A 22,679-nucleotide genomic window follows, 5' to 3' on the forward strand; every position below is an offset into this window, starting at 1 on the left:
TATATAATTTTAACTACTACATGGACGAACCAAATAAAGCTAACCTAACCTAACCAAAGCTAACCTAACCTAACCTAACCTAACCAAAGCTAAGCTAACCTAACCAAAACTAATCTAACCTAACCAAAGCTAATTTAACCTAACCTAAGCTAACCTAACCAAAGCTAACCTAACCAAAGCTAACCTAACCTAACCAAAGCTAAGCTAACCTAACCAAAACTAATCTAACCTAACCAAAGCTAATTTAAGCTAACCTAACCTAATCTAAGCTAAGCTAACCTAACATAACATAACATAACCTTCGTAAATGCAAGGCCTGTAACCGGAGCAAGAAGGGATCTCAATCATTTAATCTGCAAGTACACGCAAAAATAAATTCAAGTAAGGATCACGCTCCCACTGCATGAGAGGTCCGCGCATGCGCTACAGCAAAACTGTTTCTGTCCCGAGCCTCTCATCTAAGGCACTCGTCATAATTTACTCGCAATATTTACGCAAATACACATTGTCGCTAACAGTGGTGCTATCTCTCAATAATGTTCAGAACGAAGGAGGTAGACAGAGAGAGAAAACATTTCTCCCGCCAACTACGCCACACACCAACGTCACGTTCTTATGTTGGTGACATTGTGTATTTACTTAAATTTGGTGCTAAACGTAACGGCACGGTTCAAAGTGACCGTGCTAATTCTCCAGTATAGCGAAAAGGGTATATTTATTAAGTAACATTCTTCAGACTTCAATGTGTATTCAAAGTCATAACTTAGCAAAGATTAATTCATAACCTATAACAAACGTACGGACACCTGGCTCGGATGTAGCAAATGATATGCATCTTTCACATAGATTTTAAGTGCCGAACCCATTACCTTTTGAATCTGCTTTATTCAATCAATAGCGTTTAATAAACAGATCATGCTATTACTTAATGTCTGCAGTAAGGATCCAAACTTCACACACACTACATCATGAAATTTCATATTTTACGCACTGCACCCACTGCCTTCTGGGAGACATGAGAGCCAATATTATCTTGTGAAGATACCTTCACTGATCTACTCTGTGGGACAATTTTGTTGATATCCCAATCGTTAAAAACGTCAACCCAATAGGGTTAAATAGGTGAAGCTATATTTCATCGCTGTTATGAAATCAGTTTAACTTTCTGTGAGTCATAAATATAGTGAATGTGAGTGTGATTGCTGTGAAACGGGTTAAAAAGATGGCAGGTAACTGAAACAGGAATTGTATATAAATTATTTAAAATAAGATAGACACAAATCCCACAGTTTGTATTTTAGTGTAACTCTAACCTGACTGGTATTTGTCTGAAAATATAGTTTTAACAATAGAATCGGTTCTGTATAATAATATTTTGAAGATAAAGTTGGAAGATCCATTAGTGAGTCACAGTTGTTACGTATGTCTGGCACTATATATGAATGAATAAAAGACGAGTATTTTTCTTGAACCAAAAATGCAATCGGAGAGAGTAAAAATTTGTTATTGTATCGAGGATCAAAAACGGTTTAAGCTTATTACTGTGGCTCATTAAAGCTGTTCCAAAATGTATATGTAAAAAAATTCGTAATTATAAGTTATGGTAGACCTATACTTTATTCAGGTTTATTTATAAATGTGACAAGGAAAAAAAAAAGTATGTCGGAGTGAGTAATTCTCCAGAAGAACTACACCAAAGGAGGCACATCTCTCTTCCCACTATATTTATCAATACAGTAGAACCCCGATGTTATTTAGTCGACTGTCCGAAGACAGGTCTGAACCTCACAAATGATACCAAGAAATCAGACTTCAGATGCATACAAACAATTTGTTTCTTTCTCTGACATATCGAGAACCCCGATAGTCCGAACTAATTGGGACTGGGGCCTATTCAGATTATCGAAATTTCGGGTCAAGGGGGGGACAAATGCAAGCAAGGAAACCACGCTCTATACCCTCCCTATCTTCCACTGTCTACCGATTTGTTTAGTTTCGAGGTCTAATTCTTTCACTAATGATAAATTAAGAGTGAAACTTCGATATCTCCCCATATACATGGGAGAGAAAACACATACATCATTGAAACCTTTTCACATTCCTCGGCTTTACGTCACTAAGATATTCTCGTAACTTACCCAGTAACCTTGTCACATATCTCGGCCTCATGTCGCTTATATATCCCCTCATTCAACTTACCTAATCCATAACGACAAGAAAATCAGACACCAGTCCTGTGTGTGATCTGGGGTGATATCAAAGATTGGTCTAAGTAAGTTGTATTATATGTTCATATTTTTAGTTTCTAAATATTGTATAGTATTAAATTGATTGAGTTTGAGTTGAAATACTCTTCTTTTTCCTTCCTCTTTTCTCTCTCTTTCTTTCTCTCTTTTTTTTTTTTTTTTTTGCATGTTCGGATTATCCGAAATTTCGCATTAGTGGGACTAGGACTAGTGGGGTTCTATTGTATAACACGCGAGAGGTCCAACTACTAATGAAGTGGATAATTTCACTAGTAATTCGTTTAGGACCTCTCGCGTGTTATTTTTGTAATTAGTATGGAGGGAGATGTGCTTCCTTTGGTGTACTTCTTCTTGAGAATTACTTGTAGAATTATATCTTTCCTAGTGTAAAATATGCTTTGAAATATGTATGCGTTTTTATAGAGTCCTCCGCAGATGATGCCAGCAAAGGAGAGACAAATCCAGGACTCCAGTCATCAGTTAGTGTTGATACCTGTCCCAGCATGGAGGAAGCTGATGATCGTAAGTAAAGCCGGGGTTGAATTGACTAATTATGGTATAGACCTGTAGTACTTTTTGTTTGTTTACTTACTGACATCTTACATTGCAGGTGAAGAAGATGATAAACCTAAGGAGATCTTGATAGTGGATCCTGATACTGACGTATGTAATATCACCTATTGCTTTAGATTGAATTGCCCTCCATTTGATCGCAACGAAATAATCTTCAGGTTGTAGTAGATTTCACCGGGTAGGCCTATTTACCCTTTTGCAGTGTGAAAAAAATCCATACATATATTTCTGGAAAGTAATGATGAATTAATCATATACTTGAAATGAAAGTTAAAAGAGATTAAATTAGCCTACATTATAGTTTTTTTTATGTTGTCTTAAGTTTATTGGTATTACATTTCTTAAATATTAATATTAACTTACAAGATAAACGAAACGATTTTTAATATACAATAATAACGTTTCTGGAATTAAATCCGTGGAAATTAATTTTTGGTCAAGTTTGTGTTCAGTTTTATAAGATTTATTATAGGATATCTCGTTACATATTGTAGGTATCTCGCTTTCCATTGCGGTTTTAAATTCCCTCTTTTATCTTTACTTTTCTTGCTCTTTCTTTACATTCATAGTATTTATTATTTTAATCAAGATTTTCAATTGTAGGCTACTATGGATCTTCACAACTCCAGTACAAATAAAATGATTATCTGGCGTTTCGTCAGCCCACGCGAGTTATGTGGATATAAAGGGAAAAGTTGAGACGGTGTCGAGTGGAGTTCCCAGGTAGCTCAGTTGGCAGAGTGCTGGTACGTTCAACCAGAGGTCCCGGACGCGATACCCGGCCCCGGAACAATTTTTCCCTTGAAATTATTCAAATCTGCTTTACAGGGAGCTTCACCTGAAAGACTAGATTTGCATAATATATACGTCACTGTGTACGTTAACAGAAAACCACAATTCTAAGCCACACAGAGATTGTGTGCACTCGATGTGGGTCTCTGGCGTTTCGTCAGCCCACGCGAGTTGTGTGGATATAAAGGGAAAAGTTAAGACGGTGTTGGGTGGAGTTCCCGGGTAGCTCAGTTGGGAGAGCACTGGTACGTTCAACTAGAGGTCCCGGGATCGATACCCAGCCCCGGAACAATTTTTCCCTTGAAATTATTCAAAATGAGTACCAATAAACAGTAGGCTTATATATGATTTATCAGTGTTGTTACTACGAATGAAGTGGCGCATATTAGATGCAATAATATGTATAAAATACTTCTATATAGACTTACAGGTATATGCAAATTGGTCAGTGTTGAAAATACTTGAAGTAAGAATGTAGTAGTTTGCAAAATAGTGAGAGTGTTTCATCTCTTAATTTAGAAAATTGATGATGAATCACTGTATAACAGTCATTCAAACAACAACTAGAACTAGTTACGTAATAGTATAATGATTTATAGAACTTCAACATAAATAGAAGAAAATATTAAAGAGCTGAGAATGTGTACCACGAAATTGATGTGTTTATGAATCGCTATAATATATAACAGATAATAATTTGTTTGAAGTATATCTCAGTCTGTATATTGCATTAGAATTTCTTGTTCCTATCATATTAGCTTCAGTAAAAAGATCTTCAAAAATTGAAATTAGTAAAATCTTATTCATGACAGTTATGTCTCTTGAACATGATTTACGGCCACTAGCATAGTATCAGAATACTGAGTGGGACACGTCCGAGATTATGTTCAGGTGCGGGATCGAATTCTGCTTCAGTCATGTATCTGGTTAGGTCCTTTTCCTGAGTTCTCCTTAACTGTAAGGCAAGTGTCAGGTAATTCCGTGACTAATTTTCATGCTCATCTCGTCAAATACCATTTCACTATCTCACCAATGCTGGATAATCTTGTAGTTGATAACTTACAGTGTTGTTAAATAAATGATTAAAAACATGCTTTACAAGGACAGGTGGGGAACGGGAAAAATTTGTTATTCTAGTGCAGTTAGTTGTAGTGTTTGATTTTGACACTCTTGGGTTATAGACATACACTGTCAACTATTTTTCCAAATAAAAAAATTGTTAAATTGATGTCTGTGTTAGGTTTTTCGACTAGGCATCAATTGAATGGCTAGCCAGAACATGGTTGTAACCAGCAAAATGTTTGTTTTTTTGGTAAATCAGGTTTATTGGTTTAGGAAGTACTTATTTTATTTATCATTACTCACTGGAATGTACACACTAGGGTAAAGTGAAGTGTAATAAATTCCCCTAGTGATAAAACACTGGTGCCAACATATAGAGGGCTTCACAAACAACCATGTTCCATGCTTAATGCATACACAAGAGAATGATGGTACAGCCTTATTCTGGCCAACCACTCAGTTGCAGCCTGAACGCAGAAGACTAGCATCAAGGCTGTCTAATTCAACTTCTTTAATTTGTTATTCCATACATACATCGTCATTTATTGAATTAGGAATTTTGTTCTTTATTGGTCTGATGTAATAATATTCAGGAGCTGGACATGAATCACCAGAGGATTGGGAAGCTAGAGAACTTGGAGCCACTCACCAAGGTGGAGCGCCTCTACTTCCGGTGGAATTTCATTAAGAAGATTGAGAATCTGGAGACTTTGGTGACACTACGAGAACTGGAGCTGTATGACAACCAGATCACTTGCATAGAGAATCTGGACAGCCTCGTGAATCTGGAGTGAGGACAACAAAACATTATCACTGACTAGGTTTTCTCTGTCTCTCATATATTTATTTATTAATCAACTACAGATCGTTCGAGCCAAGATATCCACTAACTACTGGTGGCTGCCCGGCCTCTGCGTGCTATACAGATCGCCTGTCTCCTACCAAACGGTGACCGTAATTTGCAGCAAAATAAAACTCATAATACTGAAATAAAAGGCTTACTTTATTGTACTAATTGCTGGAGATTGTGACCTTCGGCATTGAAGCATGCTTGACATCTCTTCAGCGCATTACGGACACTTTCTGTAGTTTATTTTCACTTATATGATGCACTACACTGATTTTGTACTGTTTCAACTTCAACAATTTAGTTGTGTGTTGAACTGAGGTTTTTGACACCCCTACTTCCTGGGCTAATCTGCGCAAAGATTTCTGAGGGCTTCATTCGAAAACCTATTTCATCTAATGTTTTCTCAGTTAAGACCCGTTTATTCACTCGACGCTTCTTATTTTGAACCGAGCCTGTCTCGTTAAATTTCTTTACGAGTCTATATTGTTTCCTTATTTGGCACAGGACCATCAGAGAAACAATGTCTGAATTTACGGCAACACATTCTCCACATATATTTCACGAAGTCTTGCATATAAAAATACGTTGTACTACACTGTACATCACAACACAAACTCGCACAACAGAGATGCATTGAATATTGACTTGAGAGTTGTGGGAATCTGCCATAATTAGCGAGAGGCACAATGCCGGAACTTGTATCATTTCCGCCCTCTAACCAATTTTCATGGTATTGGGATACATCTTGGCTCAAACGCTCTGTATGGTAATTGTAACCTGCCTACTTCCGGAAGGAAGATTTTTTCTCTCTTTCTCTTTCTCCAACAATAACCTATGACTATAGGCACTGGAAGCATTGCAAAGTAGGCCTACATACTTACAGACTTGTGGGAATACTCTTTTTTTACAAAGTGCAAGGAGACAATGTTGAATACACATAAAATTTCAGCCTGAGACTGCATCCCCTTCCCTTACAGGCCGACCCTCAAATATTGTTAATGTTATCAGAAACTGAAGGATATGGAAACATTCTGCAACACTTTCTGTATTGAGTTGCTGATGACTGTATCTCATTTTCGTAACATGACTATGCGCAGATTACAATCATTTGATCTTACATTCTGTACTAATAATACCTGCCTTACATCCATTAATACTGAAGCTTACGAGTAAATTGCTGGCAGGGAGAGAAGCCTGAACGAAGGAAATTATAATTTTTTAGATTATATTGTTTAAATTTTTAATAGAATAATTATTGGTTTTCACTATAAATTTTTCAGTGTACCAGTATGCAAATACTATTTTTTAAACAGTGTGAGCAGTACAGTTCTCGTTTTTCTTTTTTCTTTTATTTTATCATTATTTAAAGTACGAAGAGAAAGTATTGTGATGTTGCAAAAAAGGTAGATTCCGAGATTTTTGCTGAAATGGACATTTTCAGCATCTCTAATAACTAAAAAGCTGGCAAGTTAGTTTCAATCAAGATTTCCTTTGTAATTTTTGCATTACTAAACTAATACATGAAATGGTCGCGTTAATATCAATGAAGAAACTCTCTGCTAAGAGAAATTAGTCACTACATACAAAATTATTTCTACCAGTACTTTTTGTTGCTAGTTTTCTAAGTTTTGAAAGCTCTCTGTTGGTGTGGTATATAATAGTTGAACAACTCCTTGTCATTAAGAGGATTATTTGTTACTTGTGAGTGAACTACTGAAGAATTCTCTAAAGGTGTAGAGTGAAAAAGGAGGAATTTGTTCTTCCATCCCTTAATAAACCACTAATATAATTTTAATATTTATATCACTTTTATATTCTAATTTTTGTAAATATAAAAATAATATTAGAAAAGATTACAATTTATCTACAGCTATTTTGTGTAATTTATGCAAAATTAATTATATCATATCTATGTAAACTGTACAATATATAAATGAAGTCAAATGCCTTAAGTTTACTATCCACTTTGGGTGCATATTTAATGATTTCGGTCGTGTTTGTCTTTTGAACAATAGTTCAACAAAATAAACTAAAACAGTACCGAAATATTTAACATAATATTACGAAAAACCTTAGAAGTATAATGAAAAGTATTGAGTTAAATTTGTGACATTCATTTTTAAGTTAGACAGTGATGCTTTATTGTCTTTGTTGTTTCTGGCAATTAATCCCTCTTCTGTCTGACTTTATTGTTATGATAAAAAATAAGTTTTTCTTTTGCAATATATATATATATATATATTGTTTTGAAAATACTGACATGATAGCTTTTTCGTTCATTTGTCCTAATAATGATTTTGGAGGAGCATTCACTTATAACAGTAGGGAAAACTATTCTTGTGAGGAAGAAAAAGGTCATAAGGCATAATTTTAAAATTAGAAAACTTCACATCTTATAGATGCTCTGTTTCATTATTACTTAATGTAATTAGGAATTTAGCAAAAAAAAAAAAATCAGCAGGTATCGCCTTGTATCACTTATTGTAGCTTAATATTGGACAATTTTCTAGAATCCTTGATTTGTCCTTCAATCGGATTCGTGAAATCAAAGGACTGGAGAACCTTCACAACTTGGAGAAGCTGTTTTTGTGTGCCAACAAGATATCACGCATTGAGAATGTGAATCATCTCAAGAAACTGACACTATTGGAGCTTGGGGACAACAAAATCCGGGCAAGTTTTTCCATTCCTGATTTGTTATCTTGTATTTCATATGAAAGACATTTGAGAAAACCTACCTCAAAATATCAGAGTGAGTGAAGATGGTTTGAGACTTTTTCTTCAAGGGGGTAGTGGGATTAAAACATTGGGGGTGTTGGAATGAAGTAAATAAGCCGAAGGATATTTTAAAGTTAAACAATTGAGTAAAATAACAGTGTGTAAGAGAGATTGTCTTCTATGAAAGAGAGCCAATATTGTTTCTACTGATTTATGTATGACTGAGAAAAAGGAAATTCTGGTGTTTTAATTCATTTTTTTCAATTTAAACTTATCACAAATAGACTATCTTTTCTTTAATTTCTAAAGTAAGAATAGTTCAAATGAACCATCTGAGAAAGGGAGAGGGAGCAGGGAATTTTGAGTTTTGAGTGAGGGAAATTTCTCTCCTGAAACATTTTCTGAATTCATCACTAGTCATTCAAATGTTAACCATAAAATATACAGATGCCTTAAAACAGGAGCTTTTACCCATATATTTTATTTATTAAATCAAACATTTATTTTTAATTACGTCTGTGATATTCAGACAAATTTTGAGTAGTATTGTATGTCAAATAGTAATATACCTAAAAGAAACTGAATGGTAATTTCCCATTTTATTTTAATGAATTTTCACTTTCATAAAGTGAAATTGCCTGCTTTTATACAATATCATATATTATAAATAAGTTGTAGAATCTGTCTCTTTCTTTGAATATTTACATAGTGCGGTGACTGGAAAACGGGATTACTCCTGAAGAAAAATTATCTATTGTATGAATAATATGAACATGGATTCCTGCACACATACATACTCACTATTTCGTGTAGTAACTGGAAGGCTGTTGTTGAATTTCTATTAAGTTATTTCGTTCCTTTGAATAATGCTCACATCATGAAAATAACAGCCTGTGGTGCTTTCAGTTTTGAGGACAAAAGAAAGTCACATGGTGCTAAATCTGAAGAATATGGTGGATGCAACAGCACATACTGTTTAGTGGCCAGAAAGTTCCGAACATTCAGAGCCCTAATGCTTATATGTTATCATACAACAGGAACAAACTGCTTTTTTGTCGATACTGAGACCATAGTATGATGGATTTTCTGAAGCAATATTTCAAAATGTCCAGATAGTAGGCAGCAGTAAATGTCTGGTCACTGCATACAGATTCTTTGTACACAATTCCCCTTATGTTGTACATAGTAATTAACAATGGTTTTATTTGTTTTATCTTACTTGGCAAAGTTTCTTTACTTTGAAAGATTTTGTTGTCTTCTGCTCTGTCACATTGTTCCGTGCTTTATTGGAAATACAGTATCACGTTTCGTGACCATTACAATAAAATTCAGAAAGCTAGATTATATTTATTTCAGTGGCCTCAGTAAATTCCCTATAGTGTTCTTCTCGGAGCTGTTGTTACGAATTATAGAAACCAAAAAAAAAAGATAAATCTATTGCACCTTCATAAACAGAAAATAAATAATTGAGTAAACAATATTTAATACAAAAGTACAAATTAAAAAAATATATATCGTCGCATAAGGTGCAAATGCTCGTGCCCCACAAAATCATAATTTTATAGGAGAACGAAAAAAACTGTTCCATATCGCTATTAATTGTCAGCTTACGTGGTATTGAAATGTTTACTCTTCGGTGATTAATATTAAACAGTGGTTTACGAGATTTTGCAGGTAGATGCACATGACTTAGACAAACTCAGTTTCGAACATTTTGAGGGTTATGAGTATTTGCACTATCATGCAGAGGACCTAATTGCGATTCTGACCATTTTCTTGTTAGAGCCAGAATGAGATATATAATTTCTAATGTCATGAAGAAAAATGAACAAAGGAGGAAAAGATGGGATGTAGGGAAACTTCAAGATCCAGATATAAGAAGAGAATATCAATGGAAGTTAGAAGTAGAATTGGAAGAAAATGAAGTTAAGGAAGACATTGTAAGTAAATGGAAGAGTATAAAAGATGCGATTATCTCAACCAGTGAACAGGTGTTGGGGGAAAAGAAACAGAGAAGAAAGTGAACTGGTATGATGAAGAATGTAAGAAAGCTGTCAATGAGAAGAATAGATGTCGACAGATAATGCTACAGAGGGAAACTAGAAGGAACTGTGAAATATACAAAGACAGTAGAAGGAAAGCTTAAAAAATATGTAGGCAAAAGAAAAGAGAAAAACTGTTATAGGAAAAATTAAATAGAATAGAGGAAGCTAATGGAAAAAATGAAAGTAGATTATTTTATCAAGAGACCAGAAAAATGGGAAAAGGATTTCAGTCTAAGTTAATTTTATGCAAGGATAAGGAAGGTAACCTATTAAGTGAAGAAGAACAAATTAAGTCCGTTTTTTGTTTAGCAGTTTAGCAGTTGGTTCAATAAGTAAACTACATTCAGATATTAAAAATATTATAATTATGATATTAACTACAAGAATAATATTCACACATAAGACACGGGTTGAATATTATCAAGAATTATTGAATAAAGACTTAGAAGAAGATTGCACACCTTTTGGTCCAATATATTTATCAGCGCAGTCTAAGATAGATCTCCCTAGAATAGAAGAAACTGAAGCCCCCATAGCAAAAATGAAAAATAATAAAACTCCAGGCGAAGATTCTATTGCAGTAGAATTAATAAAGAATGGAGGGAATTTATTACTATTAGAAAGACATAAATTATTATTTTATATTTGGGAAGAACAAATCCCAAAAGAATGGTATGTTGGGCTCATCTCCTCTATTTATAAAAAGGGAGACAAAACACTGTGCAAAAATTTTAGAGGAATAATGCTTTTAAATACTACATACAAAATCTTATCTTCAATTTTAGCACAAAGATTAAAAGTATACTTTGAGGAAATATTAGGAGAATACCAGTGCTGTTTTAGGCCCAACAGAAGTACAATAGATCAAATTCACAACTTAAGGAGAACTTTGGAAAAGTGTTACGTGTATAAGGTGGATGTGCATTTACTATTCATTGACTTCCAACAAGCCTTTGATAGCCCAGATAGAAATGAAATCTATATTATTCTTGAAGAGTTCGGAATACTTTGGAAATTGATATCCCTGATTAAAATGATATTAGATAAGACATCGGCCAAAGTAATAGTAGGCAATCAAATTACGAACACATTTACAATAAGCTCTGGAGTAAGACAAGGTGATATTTTATCTACTACTCTTTTTAATTTAGTATTACATGAAATAATTAGTAAAATGGAAGTTACAGGAACAATTGCATGCAAATCCAGGCAAGTTTATGGGTTTACTGATGATATTGTGATTGTAGGACAGAACATCTTCGATTTAAAAGAGTTGTTTAGGATTTTAGATAATGAAGGCAAACAGATTGGCTTAAAAGTAAACGAAGAAAAAACATTATATGAGAGTGGATAAAAAGAAATGAAAGACTAGTAAATTTTGAAATGGAGAATTATAATTTCGAAAGTGTTCAAGAATTCACATACCTTGGGTCGTCTATCAATAATGAAAATAAAATGGAGAATGAAATTCATAAAAGAATAATGTATGGAAATAGAACTTATTTCTCGTTCTCACACATGTTCACATCAGGAATGTTATCTAAAGGAACTAAACTTAAACTATATGAAACACTCATTCGCCCAGTAGTTATGGAGCAGAAACATAGACAATGAAACTGGAAGATGAGAATAGCCTTCACATCTTTGAAAGAAAAATTTTACGTAGGATTTATGGTCCAGTATATGATAGGGGAGATTGGAGAAAAAGAACATATAAATAGATTGATCAGCTATTGGAAGGCGAGAATATAGTGAGCTTTATTAAATCTATTAGGCTGAGATGGTTAGGACATGTAGTAAGAATGGAGGAGGGAAGGCATTGTAAGATGATAATGAAAACAAGAATGGAGGGAGAAAGAAGGAGAGGAAGACCGAAGAAGAGGTGGATGGACGATGTATTACAAGCCTGAGAGTAAGGACTTGGAGGACTGTGGCTAGGGACAGAGTGAAGTGGAGAGCTGTTGTGAGAGAAGCCAAGGTCCACTCTGGACTGTAGTGCTATGATAATGATGATGAGTATTTGCACTCTTAAGTGACAATATATTTTTTTTACTTTCTCCGGAACACAGATCTATTTTTTTTTTTTTTTTTCAAATCCTGACTTATTAGTGGAATGATTTCTTTATTAATGCACAGGTTCTCTGAAATCATTCAGAGTATTGCACATCAGTTGTTGGTGCCTATTTTTCACATTCTTTGAATTAACTCCGATGTTGAAATGGTTTTTGCTGAATTTGGATTCTCCTTTTCAGATGATCCTTCTCCAGGCAACTCAGAAACACATATACGAGACGGATTATTATCTCTGTACAATTTCTTCCTCATTAAGAATGTTTCAGTGCACTTTTGTCCACCTGAACACAACATTTGAAATTTTCTGTGTTTTATTCGTGCTTCATGACACACACTCACGAGAGCTATATAGTCCTGTTTACACTACGTTTTCAAATGGCGACAATGTATGATGACCTTAAGTATAACACTTAAAGAACAATTTCTCTTTGAATTCATTTCACTTCTTGGAAATTGTAACATCTGTTCATGTCTGATGACATCAGTCCTCTTTTTCCAGTTACCGAACTGTCTATTATCATATTCTAAGCATTTCCATCACTGTGGCAAAAGTTCAATCTAAACATCTTCTAAATAAATTACAAAATAAATACACAATTTTGAAATCGGTTTCACTCTCTTTGCAGGCATTGAATTTGTAACACGACTTTTTCATTTACAGGTAATAGAGAATTTGGAAGGACTCGACAATTTGAAGTGCCTGTACCTTGGAAAAAACAAGATTACAAAAATCCAGAACCTTGAGACATTGAAAACTCTAGATGTTCTCAGTCTGCAGGTATATTGCTTAATTTGGGGCTGTTTTGTCACATACAAGCTTAACTTAATATTTACAATTCATTTTGAAGGTTCAGAAACCCAGATGTTTGTATATGTGTATAAAAACAAAAGATATTTGATTTATTTTAGTTTTATTTTGAAAAATTCATCAGTATATATGAACTTTAAAAAGATGTCAGGATAATAGCCTACTGCGCATTTATTTACGAATGGATACTGTCATTCACAATATAGTAATATTTCAAAGTGCTTGTGTTATAATGTGAAATAATTTTTATTAAGAATTATTGTCAAGTATACTTTCAAAGAAATATTATTTAACGTGATTGTCGAAACATAAATTTCATAAATAAATGATCCTAGTAGGGTTATATAGTCCAGTCTTAACTTTACATTACTGTAGTAACTTATTCCCTGTACAACGTATACCCTTAAGTGATGCTTTTTTCTTATGCTGATTCAAACCACAGCACTCACCAAGTGCACTTTGTTAGGCAACAGTTTGTAACCTTGTCCGTGTCCTTGATATGACTGGTCTAAACCATGATGAATAATGATGTTGGTCATGTCATTGAAGGTGGTGTGATGGCGGCAGTGGGGGGTGGTGGTGGCGGCTACGGTTTATATTGAAGTTTCCCAGAATCTTAAGATTATGCAGTTATTGTCTTTGTAGTTAAATTTCTTACTTGGTTATAAACTTACCTGAAGTACTCTCTTGCAGTGCAACCGGTTGACCAAGATTGAAAACTTGGAGACTCTGACTGAACTTGATCAGTTGTACTTGTCTGAGAATGGACTCACCAGAATTGAAGGGCTTGACAAGAATTTGAAAATGACTACTCTGGATCTTGCAAACAACAAGATTCGTGTTATTGAGAATGTGGACCACCTCGCAATGTTGGAAGAGTTTTGGGTAAGATTAAACTTATGAGCTGTGCTGTAGTTATGCAGTGAAGGAAACTACATCCAATATGTCGAGGTTATTACTAGTTATATTTATTATATAGGCTGTATATACCGTATTTACTCGCGTAATTTCCTTCTTAAAGATTTGAGGACGCAGTTTCTCAGAATTCTATTTTCCTCGTGTAATTTCACCTTATATCAAACAAATAATTGGACATCCCATTTTTTTAAGAGGCTCTTTAATAGAGATTCGAAATATCGTAAAAATTCGTACCATTATGGAAACCAAGATTATTAGCCATCCCTTCTACAATGAAAAGCGCTGATGATCCCTTTGACAACACAGATGGTCTGAAATTGTCTGATGTGTGTGTGCGTGTGTCTAATCCTACCCACTTCACTTGCGTGATTCGGGTTTCACATACTGCGAATAGATGGCGGGACTGTGACCCATTTTCAAGTTGCACACCACTTCGGCAGGCCACGTTATGCATGATGTGTATCTGTGAAGAGTTATGTCGTGTACTAGGCTGAGTATGTGTAAGTGTTCGTGTAAGTGTAGTGTAGGAAATTGGTGAGGATGATGAAGGTGAGGAAGGGAGAAGGGAAACCCAGTGTCGACACATAGCCTACTCCTGCCGAATAGCACCAAGGGGACTGCCAGGCATAACGTCCCCATCCGACAGATGAATCACTATCAACAGTGACATATGCACTGCGTAGAGATTTGTAAAGATTTAACCCAGACATATTGGTGCACAATTTAGTGATTCGAAGTTGTGCACCACCATCTCTCCTAGTCCTGAGGTAGAAATTTTACATGAAAATTTTTTACCTTGCTGGAAATCGAACCCAGGCTGGCTAGTCTGGAGGCAGATGCGCTGCCACAGAGCTAACTCGGCAGTCTTCGTCTGATGAAAGTAGTGGGGTAAAAAATATATGCACTTTCGGTAATTGTCTTTACATAATTCATAAGTTAATTTTGATATGCACAAAGATTAGCACCATAAACAAAGGTCAGCCAAGATCAGGCTACAGGTGTTAGAACTAACAGTGGTACAAAGAAAAGCTGCGAAACTGCCCATAATTACTCAGATTGTGTATGTATTCGCAGTTATTCAGTATTCACCAGGATGCTTATCATACAATAGTCAGAATCCAATGAACGAGCAACATTTTTTAAAATGCAGAAAGCTTGATCGAAAATAGCAGAAGGAAAACAAGATCTCACACCTCTACTGGGATGCCAGGTTCCTGATGGGCTAGATCAGCGTTTCTCACCTGTGGTCTGCTTTAGATTTATTATGTTTTAATGGTACAATATGTCCCAAATGTTAATAATATATACATAAGTAAAAAATTAGGCCCATATAAGTTAGTGGTCTGTAGAATTATTTCAGACATCTGACTGGTCCTCAGGTTGAAAAAGGTTGAGAAACGCTGGACTAGATGACCCCAATAGGAGGACTATTGAAAGAAGAAGAAGAAGAAGAAGAAGAAGAAGAGGAGGAGGAAGAGGAAGAAGGAGGAGAAGGAGAAGAAGAAGAAGGAGGAGGAGAAGAAGAAGAAGAAGATTTGATTTGATTTGATTTGATTAGAAGAAGAAGATTTGATTTGATTTGATTTGATTTGATTTGTAGGTCTATATAATTTTATTTATTACCATTATACCCGATATATATTTTGTTGTTTTCGCGTAATTTCTTTCTCTTCGAATTTTGTCTCGAAATTTTGTTTAAAAAGTGAGGAAAATTACGCGAGTAAATACGCGTATGTGTATATACAAGGTGTAACGAAAAAAAGTGGGCAGAACTTTAGGTATGGATTCCTCATGCATATAGAAGAAAAAAATGATTATATCAACGTGGGTTCGGAAATGCTTGGTTTCCGAGTAGGGCTTGCAGGTATGATCCTAGTACACTCCAGTCGTTTGTTTTCTAGAATTGTTCTGATATTTTCTGATTACATTTCCTTAGATTAACTGTAAAAATCCACCTCCTGCCTGAATATAGGCCACAGCTTGTTCTCTGATCGAGATCCGAATATGCTCCAAATTCCTGGCATAATTTTTGTCTGACAGCCGTGCAGAATCTGCTGATGGAGACAACAACTTTAAGTGCGGCCACAGAAAGAAGTGCAATGAGTTGAGATTGGTGAGCATGGAGGCCAAGCATGTTCGGATCTCGATGAGACGAGGCCCAAGCACGAGTCCTGTTTGTTACCTCTAGATTATTCTGGTGGCCTGGAAAGTTGGCACTTGAGTCGTTTTGGTAGTGGTGAATTCCTAAAAAATATAGCACGTTCAATTGAATACATTATATTAACATGAGCCAACAAAGCAGAGTAGTCTATTATTTCGTAATCAGATGTTTCACACTTTGAGATTAAACTGCCATAGTGACTCAATGCTAGCATGCTGGGCTTAAGTTAGAATGTTGTTGTACTTTAGTTTTTTTTTTACATATAACTAGCAATGTTATATGTGAAAGATTAGCTAAAATACTGATGGTTTTCTTAGGCCTGCATATGATGAAACATATTTTAAATTATTTTCAAAATTATTTTTGTATTATTTTTTATAAATGTCTGTGCAATTATAAAACAACTCTAATTGATTTATGTCTGCACATTGCAGATGAATGACAACCTCGTGGATGACTGGACAAGTATTGAAACCTTGAATAGCAATAAGAAGCTAGTTACTATCTATCTGGAGCACAATCCAGTCTTCAAAGATCCAAACTACCGGCGCAAAATCAAGATCTCACTTCCTTGGGTCTCCCAGATTGACGCGACACTATGCAGGTGAAGAGGATGCAACGCCAGACAAGAGTAGCATGATCCCCACCTGAATTATCTGTGTTCTCCATTTTAAACTTGAATATATCCTATTCCCCTCTTCCCTTCATACAGGGTTCAACGCAGGAGTCACAGATTTATTTATTTTTCAAAGCTCTATGAACTTCAATGTGATGTAAACAAAACCTCATACTGAGATACTGTATTTATGTGAATATCTTCACCAAATTCTTTGGAAGCAAATTTTTAAAACAGTTTCTGTAGAATATATTAGAAGTAAGCAGTGACAGTAGTGACCTTATGAAGAATATATTCCTAAGATGTAGACTGCCACCTTCAGAGTATACACAGAGTTATTACAACTAGGAAAAATGTAACAGTGTAAAGAATATTTTTTTCGTCTATTTCTGAAGGAAAATGACCACACAGTGGTCGAGTCTGTATGCAATGTCTCGTATGTGTAAAAAATCATTTTGTGGTGAAATTAATTTTTTGGTGCTTATTTTCATTCAGTTTTTCTGTTTCAAATTTTGAGTGAGTGAGCGTGAGTTAATTACTACTTTTAACTGTAAAAAGAACAAACAGTAAACACCTTACACATTCTAACTAAAGAAGGAATGAAAGCATATGAACATTTGAGGAGCTCTGAAACGAAACCTGTGAAGTCCATTTCCAGTCATAACTGAGTTTCAAATGGATTCAAATATTACGAAGGGTCCTACATTGGTCTAGAAACTCCATTCAGTGCGCAGTAATTGAATTAGGAGTGAATGAAATGATGTAAGGCTCTTTTAAGAATGTGAAATGTGTTTCAATCTCTATTATAATTGAAGGTGTTTTATTTCAAAGCTTTTCATTTAACAATTACTGATAATCGAGACTAATTTCTCCCTTGTATACAATACCCCGATGCAAACAAAAGAAACTAGTTTTACTTCTTTTTCAAATAGTAACCTTTTTACTTCCAATTATTTGAGAAAGTGGAAGGGGAATTATATAGAAAAAAATTGAAAGTAAAGATATGTTAAGTACGTAATAATATTATATTGCAAGATGTTGTCGTACATTTTTCTGAATCTTGTCTTACTTATGTCAATCTTCAAGTTCTATATTGCCACCTAAAAGAAAAGAAAAAAAAAATGCCATATGCATTACAAAACTACCATAATTTTTAATACTGAATGATACAGAAATCTCCATTATTTTTTTTTCGATAAAAGAAGAAATAACTTCAGTGAGTGCGACATAAGCTTCGTTTTCTCATTACATTTTTAGCACATTTCATTCTAAAATACTGCTTTTAGGCTTCCACAGTTGCATTGGAAACATCTTCCAGCATGTTTGATTTAATTGCCTTAATTGTGATGTAGAAGCAATGTTTCGGGTAATTATTACTACGAGTTTTTTTTTATGAAACCCCAGGTAAAGAAATATAAGGGAATTAAATTGTAGAAACGTGTAGAATATATATTTAGATCAGCCCCTTTCCTCTTTTCGGAAAAATTTGATTTAGATGTTCCTTCACAACGTAACTATCCTTTTAACTGTCCTTTCTTCTACTATGAGCATGCTTCTAGGCTAATCTGAAACAATAAAAAATAATAACGATTTTCTTTAATCAGAATGGATGAAGACTTTTGAATCTTCCTCTACTAAGGATGTATGTCTTGTTTTATGACGACTATCCATTCTATTCTATTATTCATTATTCCACCTGTATTTCTCTGCTACTCAATGCTTTTTCCATGCTAGGTTTTCTTTGGTCTTGTTCCCTGGCCCTTGGTCTTTTTTTTTTTTTTTTTTTTTTTTTTTTACATATTCCATCCATAATTATTGTCGAGAATATTAAGTTTAGCATTCTTTGTTTATGGCCAGCCTATCATTGTCTCTTTTATTCTGCAGTTTCTAATGTGTGGTATTTTGTTAGACCTATATTTTTTATTGTTCTACTTTAATTATCTTCATTTACACGTTTCCCTACCTTTCAAGAAAGCATTGAGGAATTTCAAAGTAATCATACTGAAGACTGTAACTGCTGCCAACAATTTGCCCAGAATTTTCCCTCTTGCAAAATGCATATATCGTCAAAACATGTGATCAAGGAGGGCAGAAAGCATGTATCATTTCAGTTTTAAATAATTGTATAATATGTTCGGTCACTAACTTATCTTTATTCAAGTGTAATGATTTTACATAAGAAACATGTATTTAAATGTTGATTATAAGGACCTTCTTATGTAAAATCATTACACTTGAATAAAGATAAGTTGGTGACGGAATGTTTACATAATTATTTAAAACATCAGTGTGACTTATCAGAACCAAACATGCCATTTAAACTTATGTATTATTTCTATACTGCTTTAAGCTAGTCTAGAGAGGAAAATTTGAAATCGTAGTCTAGAAATAGTTTAGTATATATTTTTTGTGAGTGGTGTTCATATCTCTTTGATTAACATGTATTTTTTGTGCTGTATCACTTGCGTGTATTGTCCTAGTGGTCTAATGATTGCCTTGCTTGCTTCTGGATGCAAGCATTTCGTGTTAACACCCAGCCATGGTCAGTGGATTTTTTAGAGGGAAAAGCCAAAATATAGTTTCGTTGAGAGGGAAATAAAGCTTAGTATTTTATGTTCCATTAAGTGTGTGGCATACAAAGGACTTTTACAAAACCATCGTTTGATGTCCTAAGCAAATTCATCATCTATTGGGTAACAGGTGGTGGTATACTCTATCAGAAAGCAGGAACAATTTTAGATATCACAGATGATGTGAATAATCATGGCCTGCAGATGTAAAATGGATTTCATGTCGTTAGTTAACACTAATGTTAGGCCATGTATCAAGAAGAAAGAAGTATCATTTGAATTATAAATCCATATTTATTACTACATGTACAGTCAACACAAAATGATCTATCTCCTGTAGTGTGAATTTGTCTTAAGTCCACTTCGGGCAGTGTCTTGTTCACATGACTAGGGAAAGAATGTTTATTTTTCACTTAATTTACCCCTTGAATATATCTTTGTTATAGATTAGTTATAACACTTGATCTATAAACAGACGGGAAAAGCAAACAAAACAAAAGAAAAAAGAGCGGAGTCGTGCATAAGAAATTTGTTCACGTGTAAATCTATGCTCTCACGGAATCAACCAAAGTTTTCCAAAGGGAACTTAGCATATGGCAGTCCGGTCATTTTTTGTCTAAGATTATACTCTGGTTTCAAATTTTCTTCTGTTATAAAACATATCAAGAATAACACCAAATACCTTTCCTCATTACTCTCTGTACACAAGTGACCACAGATGGACATTTCTTTCTCATTTCAGTTTGTGCAACTGGAAGTTAGCAGCTTCCAATTTTTGGTAGCTGGACCGCTTTGTGCTTCTATGTTTTATTGCAGTTATTTGTTTTTTAATGTTAAAAACTTGTAGCTCTTCTATTGCAATAATTTTTCTTATTTTTATGTTAGAAAATGTAGCACTTCTAGTGAAATTTTTATGTTTATATGTTAAATAATACAGCCCTTCTATTGCAGTTTATTTTAAATGCTTTTATCTTGGGTATCATGGTCATTTTCCAGATATGAGTCAGATATGGAAAGAAATCTCATTCCCACTCTCCCTTTCTAACATGTAAGCTTGTGTGTTACCTTCAGACACGTTCGTTATAGCCTTCAGATAATGCAATAAAATGGGTTTAATAGTGTTGATTTGGTAGGAAGGAAGTAATACTTATAGTTAATGGACCAGCCTTGTCTTTTATCATTTCACACCAATTAGAAAGAAGTAGAAAATAAAATTGTCTATTGTATAACATCTGCATTTATATATGTATGCAATTTTGTAAAAAAAAAAAAAAAATGTTCATAGATGAGCTGTAAACAAAACTAGATAATCGTGGCATCAATACACTGTATAGTATTTTATAAAATGTGTTTTATGATTGTGTTTTTTTAAATTATGGTTTATTTAATGATGCTCGCAACTGCAGAGGTTATATCAGCGTCGCTGGTGTCCATTTTTGTCCCGCAGGAGTTCTTTTACATGCCAGTAAATCTACTGACATGAGCCTGTCGCATTTAAACACACTTAAATGCCATCGACCTCGGCTGGGATCGAACCCGCAACCTTGAGGATAGAAGGCCAGCGCTATACAAACTGCGCTACCGAGGGCGACATGATTCCGTTACTTGAAATATTAGAATAAGATATGCATTGCATATATAGAAAAGAATAAATATCGTTTCTGTCACTAAATAAGCAAAATTTAAAAGAAGAGTTCTTCCTGAATTAAAAATATGCATATTATAAATTTTAGACTGCAGCTGGACCAAAAATTGAGTCAAGATTAGAAAAGCTGGATGAATAAATTACAGACATAAAATGACGTCCCTCTGTGGAAATATCTTAAAACTCTTGTTTTTATTCCTCCTGCTCTTTTGAATTCAAATTTGTCGCATATTCTCATCTTTCATGATTTGTTATTTCAAAATTTCAATCTTTATATTTGACATTTTGATTTTTCATATCTGAGACATTTCATTCATAAACTTCACGAGCCATTGGTGATAATTCTGTTCCTTGTATTGTTAAGTAAAATCTTTTATGATCTGGAACTGTAATATACAGAGTGCAGAGTAACTAACGATTTACAGAAAATTGGAAGTAGAAAGGGTAATGCCATATTAAGTATTTTGAGGATATGAACAAGAGGTCGCAGATGTTTCATTGCTGCTATAATGTTACATGCATTGGCATTCTTCATCTTTAAAGCTAGGTTGTAGCTAGTTAGCTGGAAAGAAAACTCACTTGTTTTAGCAAAAGCATGTGTTAAAAGTGCAGAAAAGTATTAAAAATGTTCAAAATTATCTCAATTGACATTATGGCAAAGAGCATAGTGGCACAACAAAGATGAATGAATGCATTCTCTGAAAAATGCCAAGAATGATTTGGTTCATTTCTGCCACAGCCATAATGTGCTGAACCATGTACTAAGATTTCTTCATCCTTAACTGGTGTGTCGTAAATGTCTTCCTTCATGGTACCCCACATCAGTGTTAAATCAAAAGCTGCTTTAATGGTGACGTATTTATTATGAAAACGAAGCACCTATGTCCTCTTTTTTTTCCTATTCTCAAAAAACTTACTTTAGTACACATTTTTTCTCTCAAATTTTCTGTAAATATTTTTGCACACTTTGCCCATTGTAAAACTAACTGCTGCATTCGAATTAAATTTTAACATGCAGACCTTTATTGTAGAGTGAGTCTCTATCCAAACATTTGTATCTTCATTACTGCCTGACATTGATAAAGGTATTGTTATTAGAAGAGTTGAAGCATATATCGACTGACTGGCAAGATCACTTCGCAAAGTCACTGCTCCAAATTTGTTGAAAATTGTTAAATTTGATTATGATTGTCTCGGGATGTTCGTAATGCTGCAGTTGAGCAAATATTTTCAATAATAAAAACCCTGTGGATAAATGAGACAATCAGACTTCCAGGTTCAAACTATGAAAAGTAAACTTCTTGTTAGATTGAGTGTTACTCATAGATGGCAACTGTGGATTTTCATCTGATTGTCTACAATGGAAGTAATCTTCTGAAGATGATGACTAATGACCAGGAAAATATACATTTAAAAGGTATCTACAACAACAACAGCAGCAGCAGTATTAATAGCAACTCCAGCTGCCGCTGCTTTAAAGGTAATAATATATCACCGTTGTTCCTGCAATAACTCCTATGTGCAAAATATGAAATTGTTCAGTAGGAAGAAAAAACACATTTTTTTCTTCTATGGCAGTAGTGTATGGGAATTCTTACATTT

The 22,679-nt window shown here is 34.4% G+C and overlaps 2 protein-coding genes across 2 annotated transcripts in view; one reads left to right on the forward strand and one right to left on the reverse strand.

Annotated features, from left to right (window-relative positions):
* The window catches only part of LOC138712258 (uncharacterized), a 14,378-nt gene extending 13,377 nt beyond the window's left edge, over nucleotides 1-1,001 (reverse strand). The window contains exon 1 of the mRNA XM_069843837.1: nucleotides 870-1,001. The gene's annotated coding sequence lies outside the window, so the exon portion shown is untranslated. The remainder of the gene's footprint in view (nucleotides 1-869) is intronic.
* A 46-nt stretch (nucleotides 1,002-1,047) lies between these two features.
* Nucleotides 1,048-20,387, forward strand: sds22 (protein phosphatase 1 regulatory subunit sds22). Its single transcript, XM_069843838.1, has 8 exons — nucleotides 1,048-1,229; nucleotides 2,670-2,768; nucleotides 2,857-2,909; nucleotides 5,267-5,463; nucleotides 8,034-8,196; nucleotides 13,021-13,137; nucleotides 13,861-14,052; nucleotides 16,681-20,387. The coding sequence occupies exons 1-8, from the start codon at nucleotides 1,223-1,225 to the stop codon at nucleotides 16,852-16,854; spliced, it is 1,002 nt and encodes a 333-aa protein (XP_069699939.1). The 5' UTR covers nucleotides 1,048-1,222; the 3' UTR covers nucleotides 16,855-20,387.
* The last annotated feature ends 2,292 nt before the right edge of the window (nucleotides 20,388-22,679 follow it).

Source organism: Periplaneta americana, chromosome 13, assembly GCF_040183065.1.
Source record: "Periplaneta americana isolate PAMFEO1 chromosome 13, P.americana_PAMFEO1_priV1, whole genome shotgun sequence".
Taxonomy (NCBI): domain Eukaryota; kingdom Metazoa; phylum Arthropoda; class Insecta; order Blattodea; family Blattidae; genus Periplaneta; species Periplaneta americana.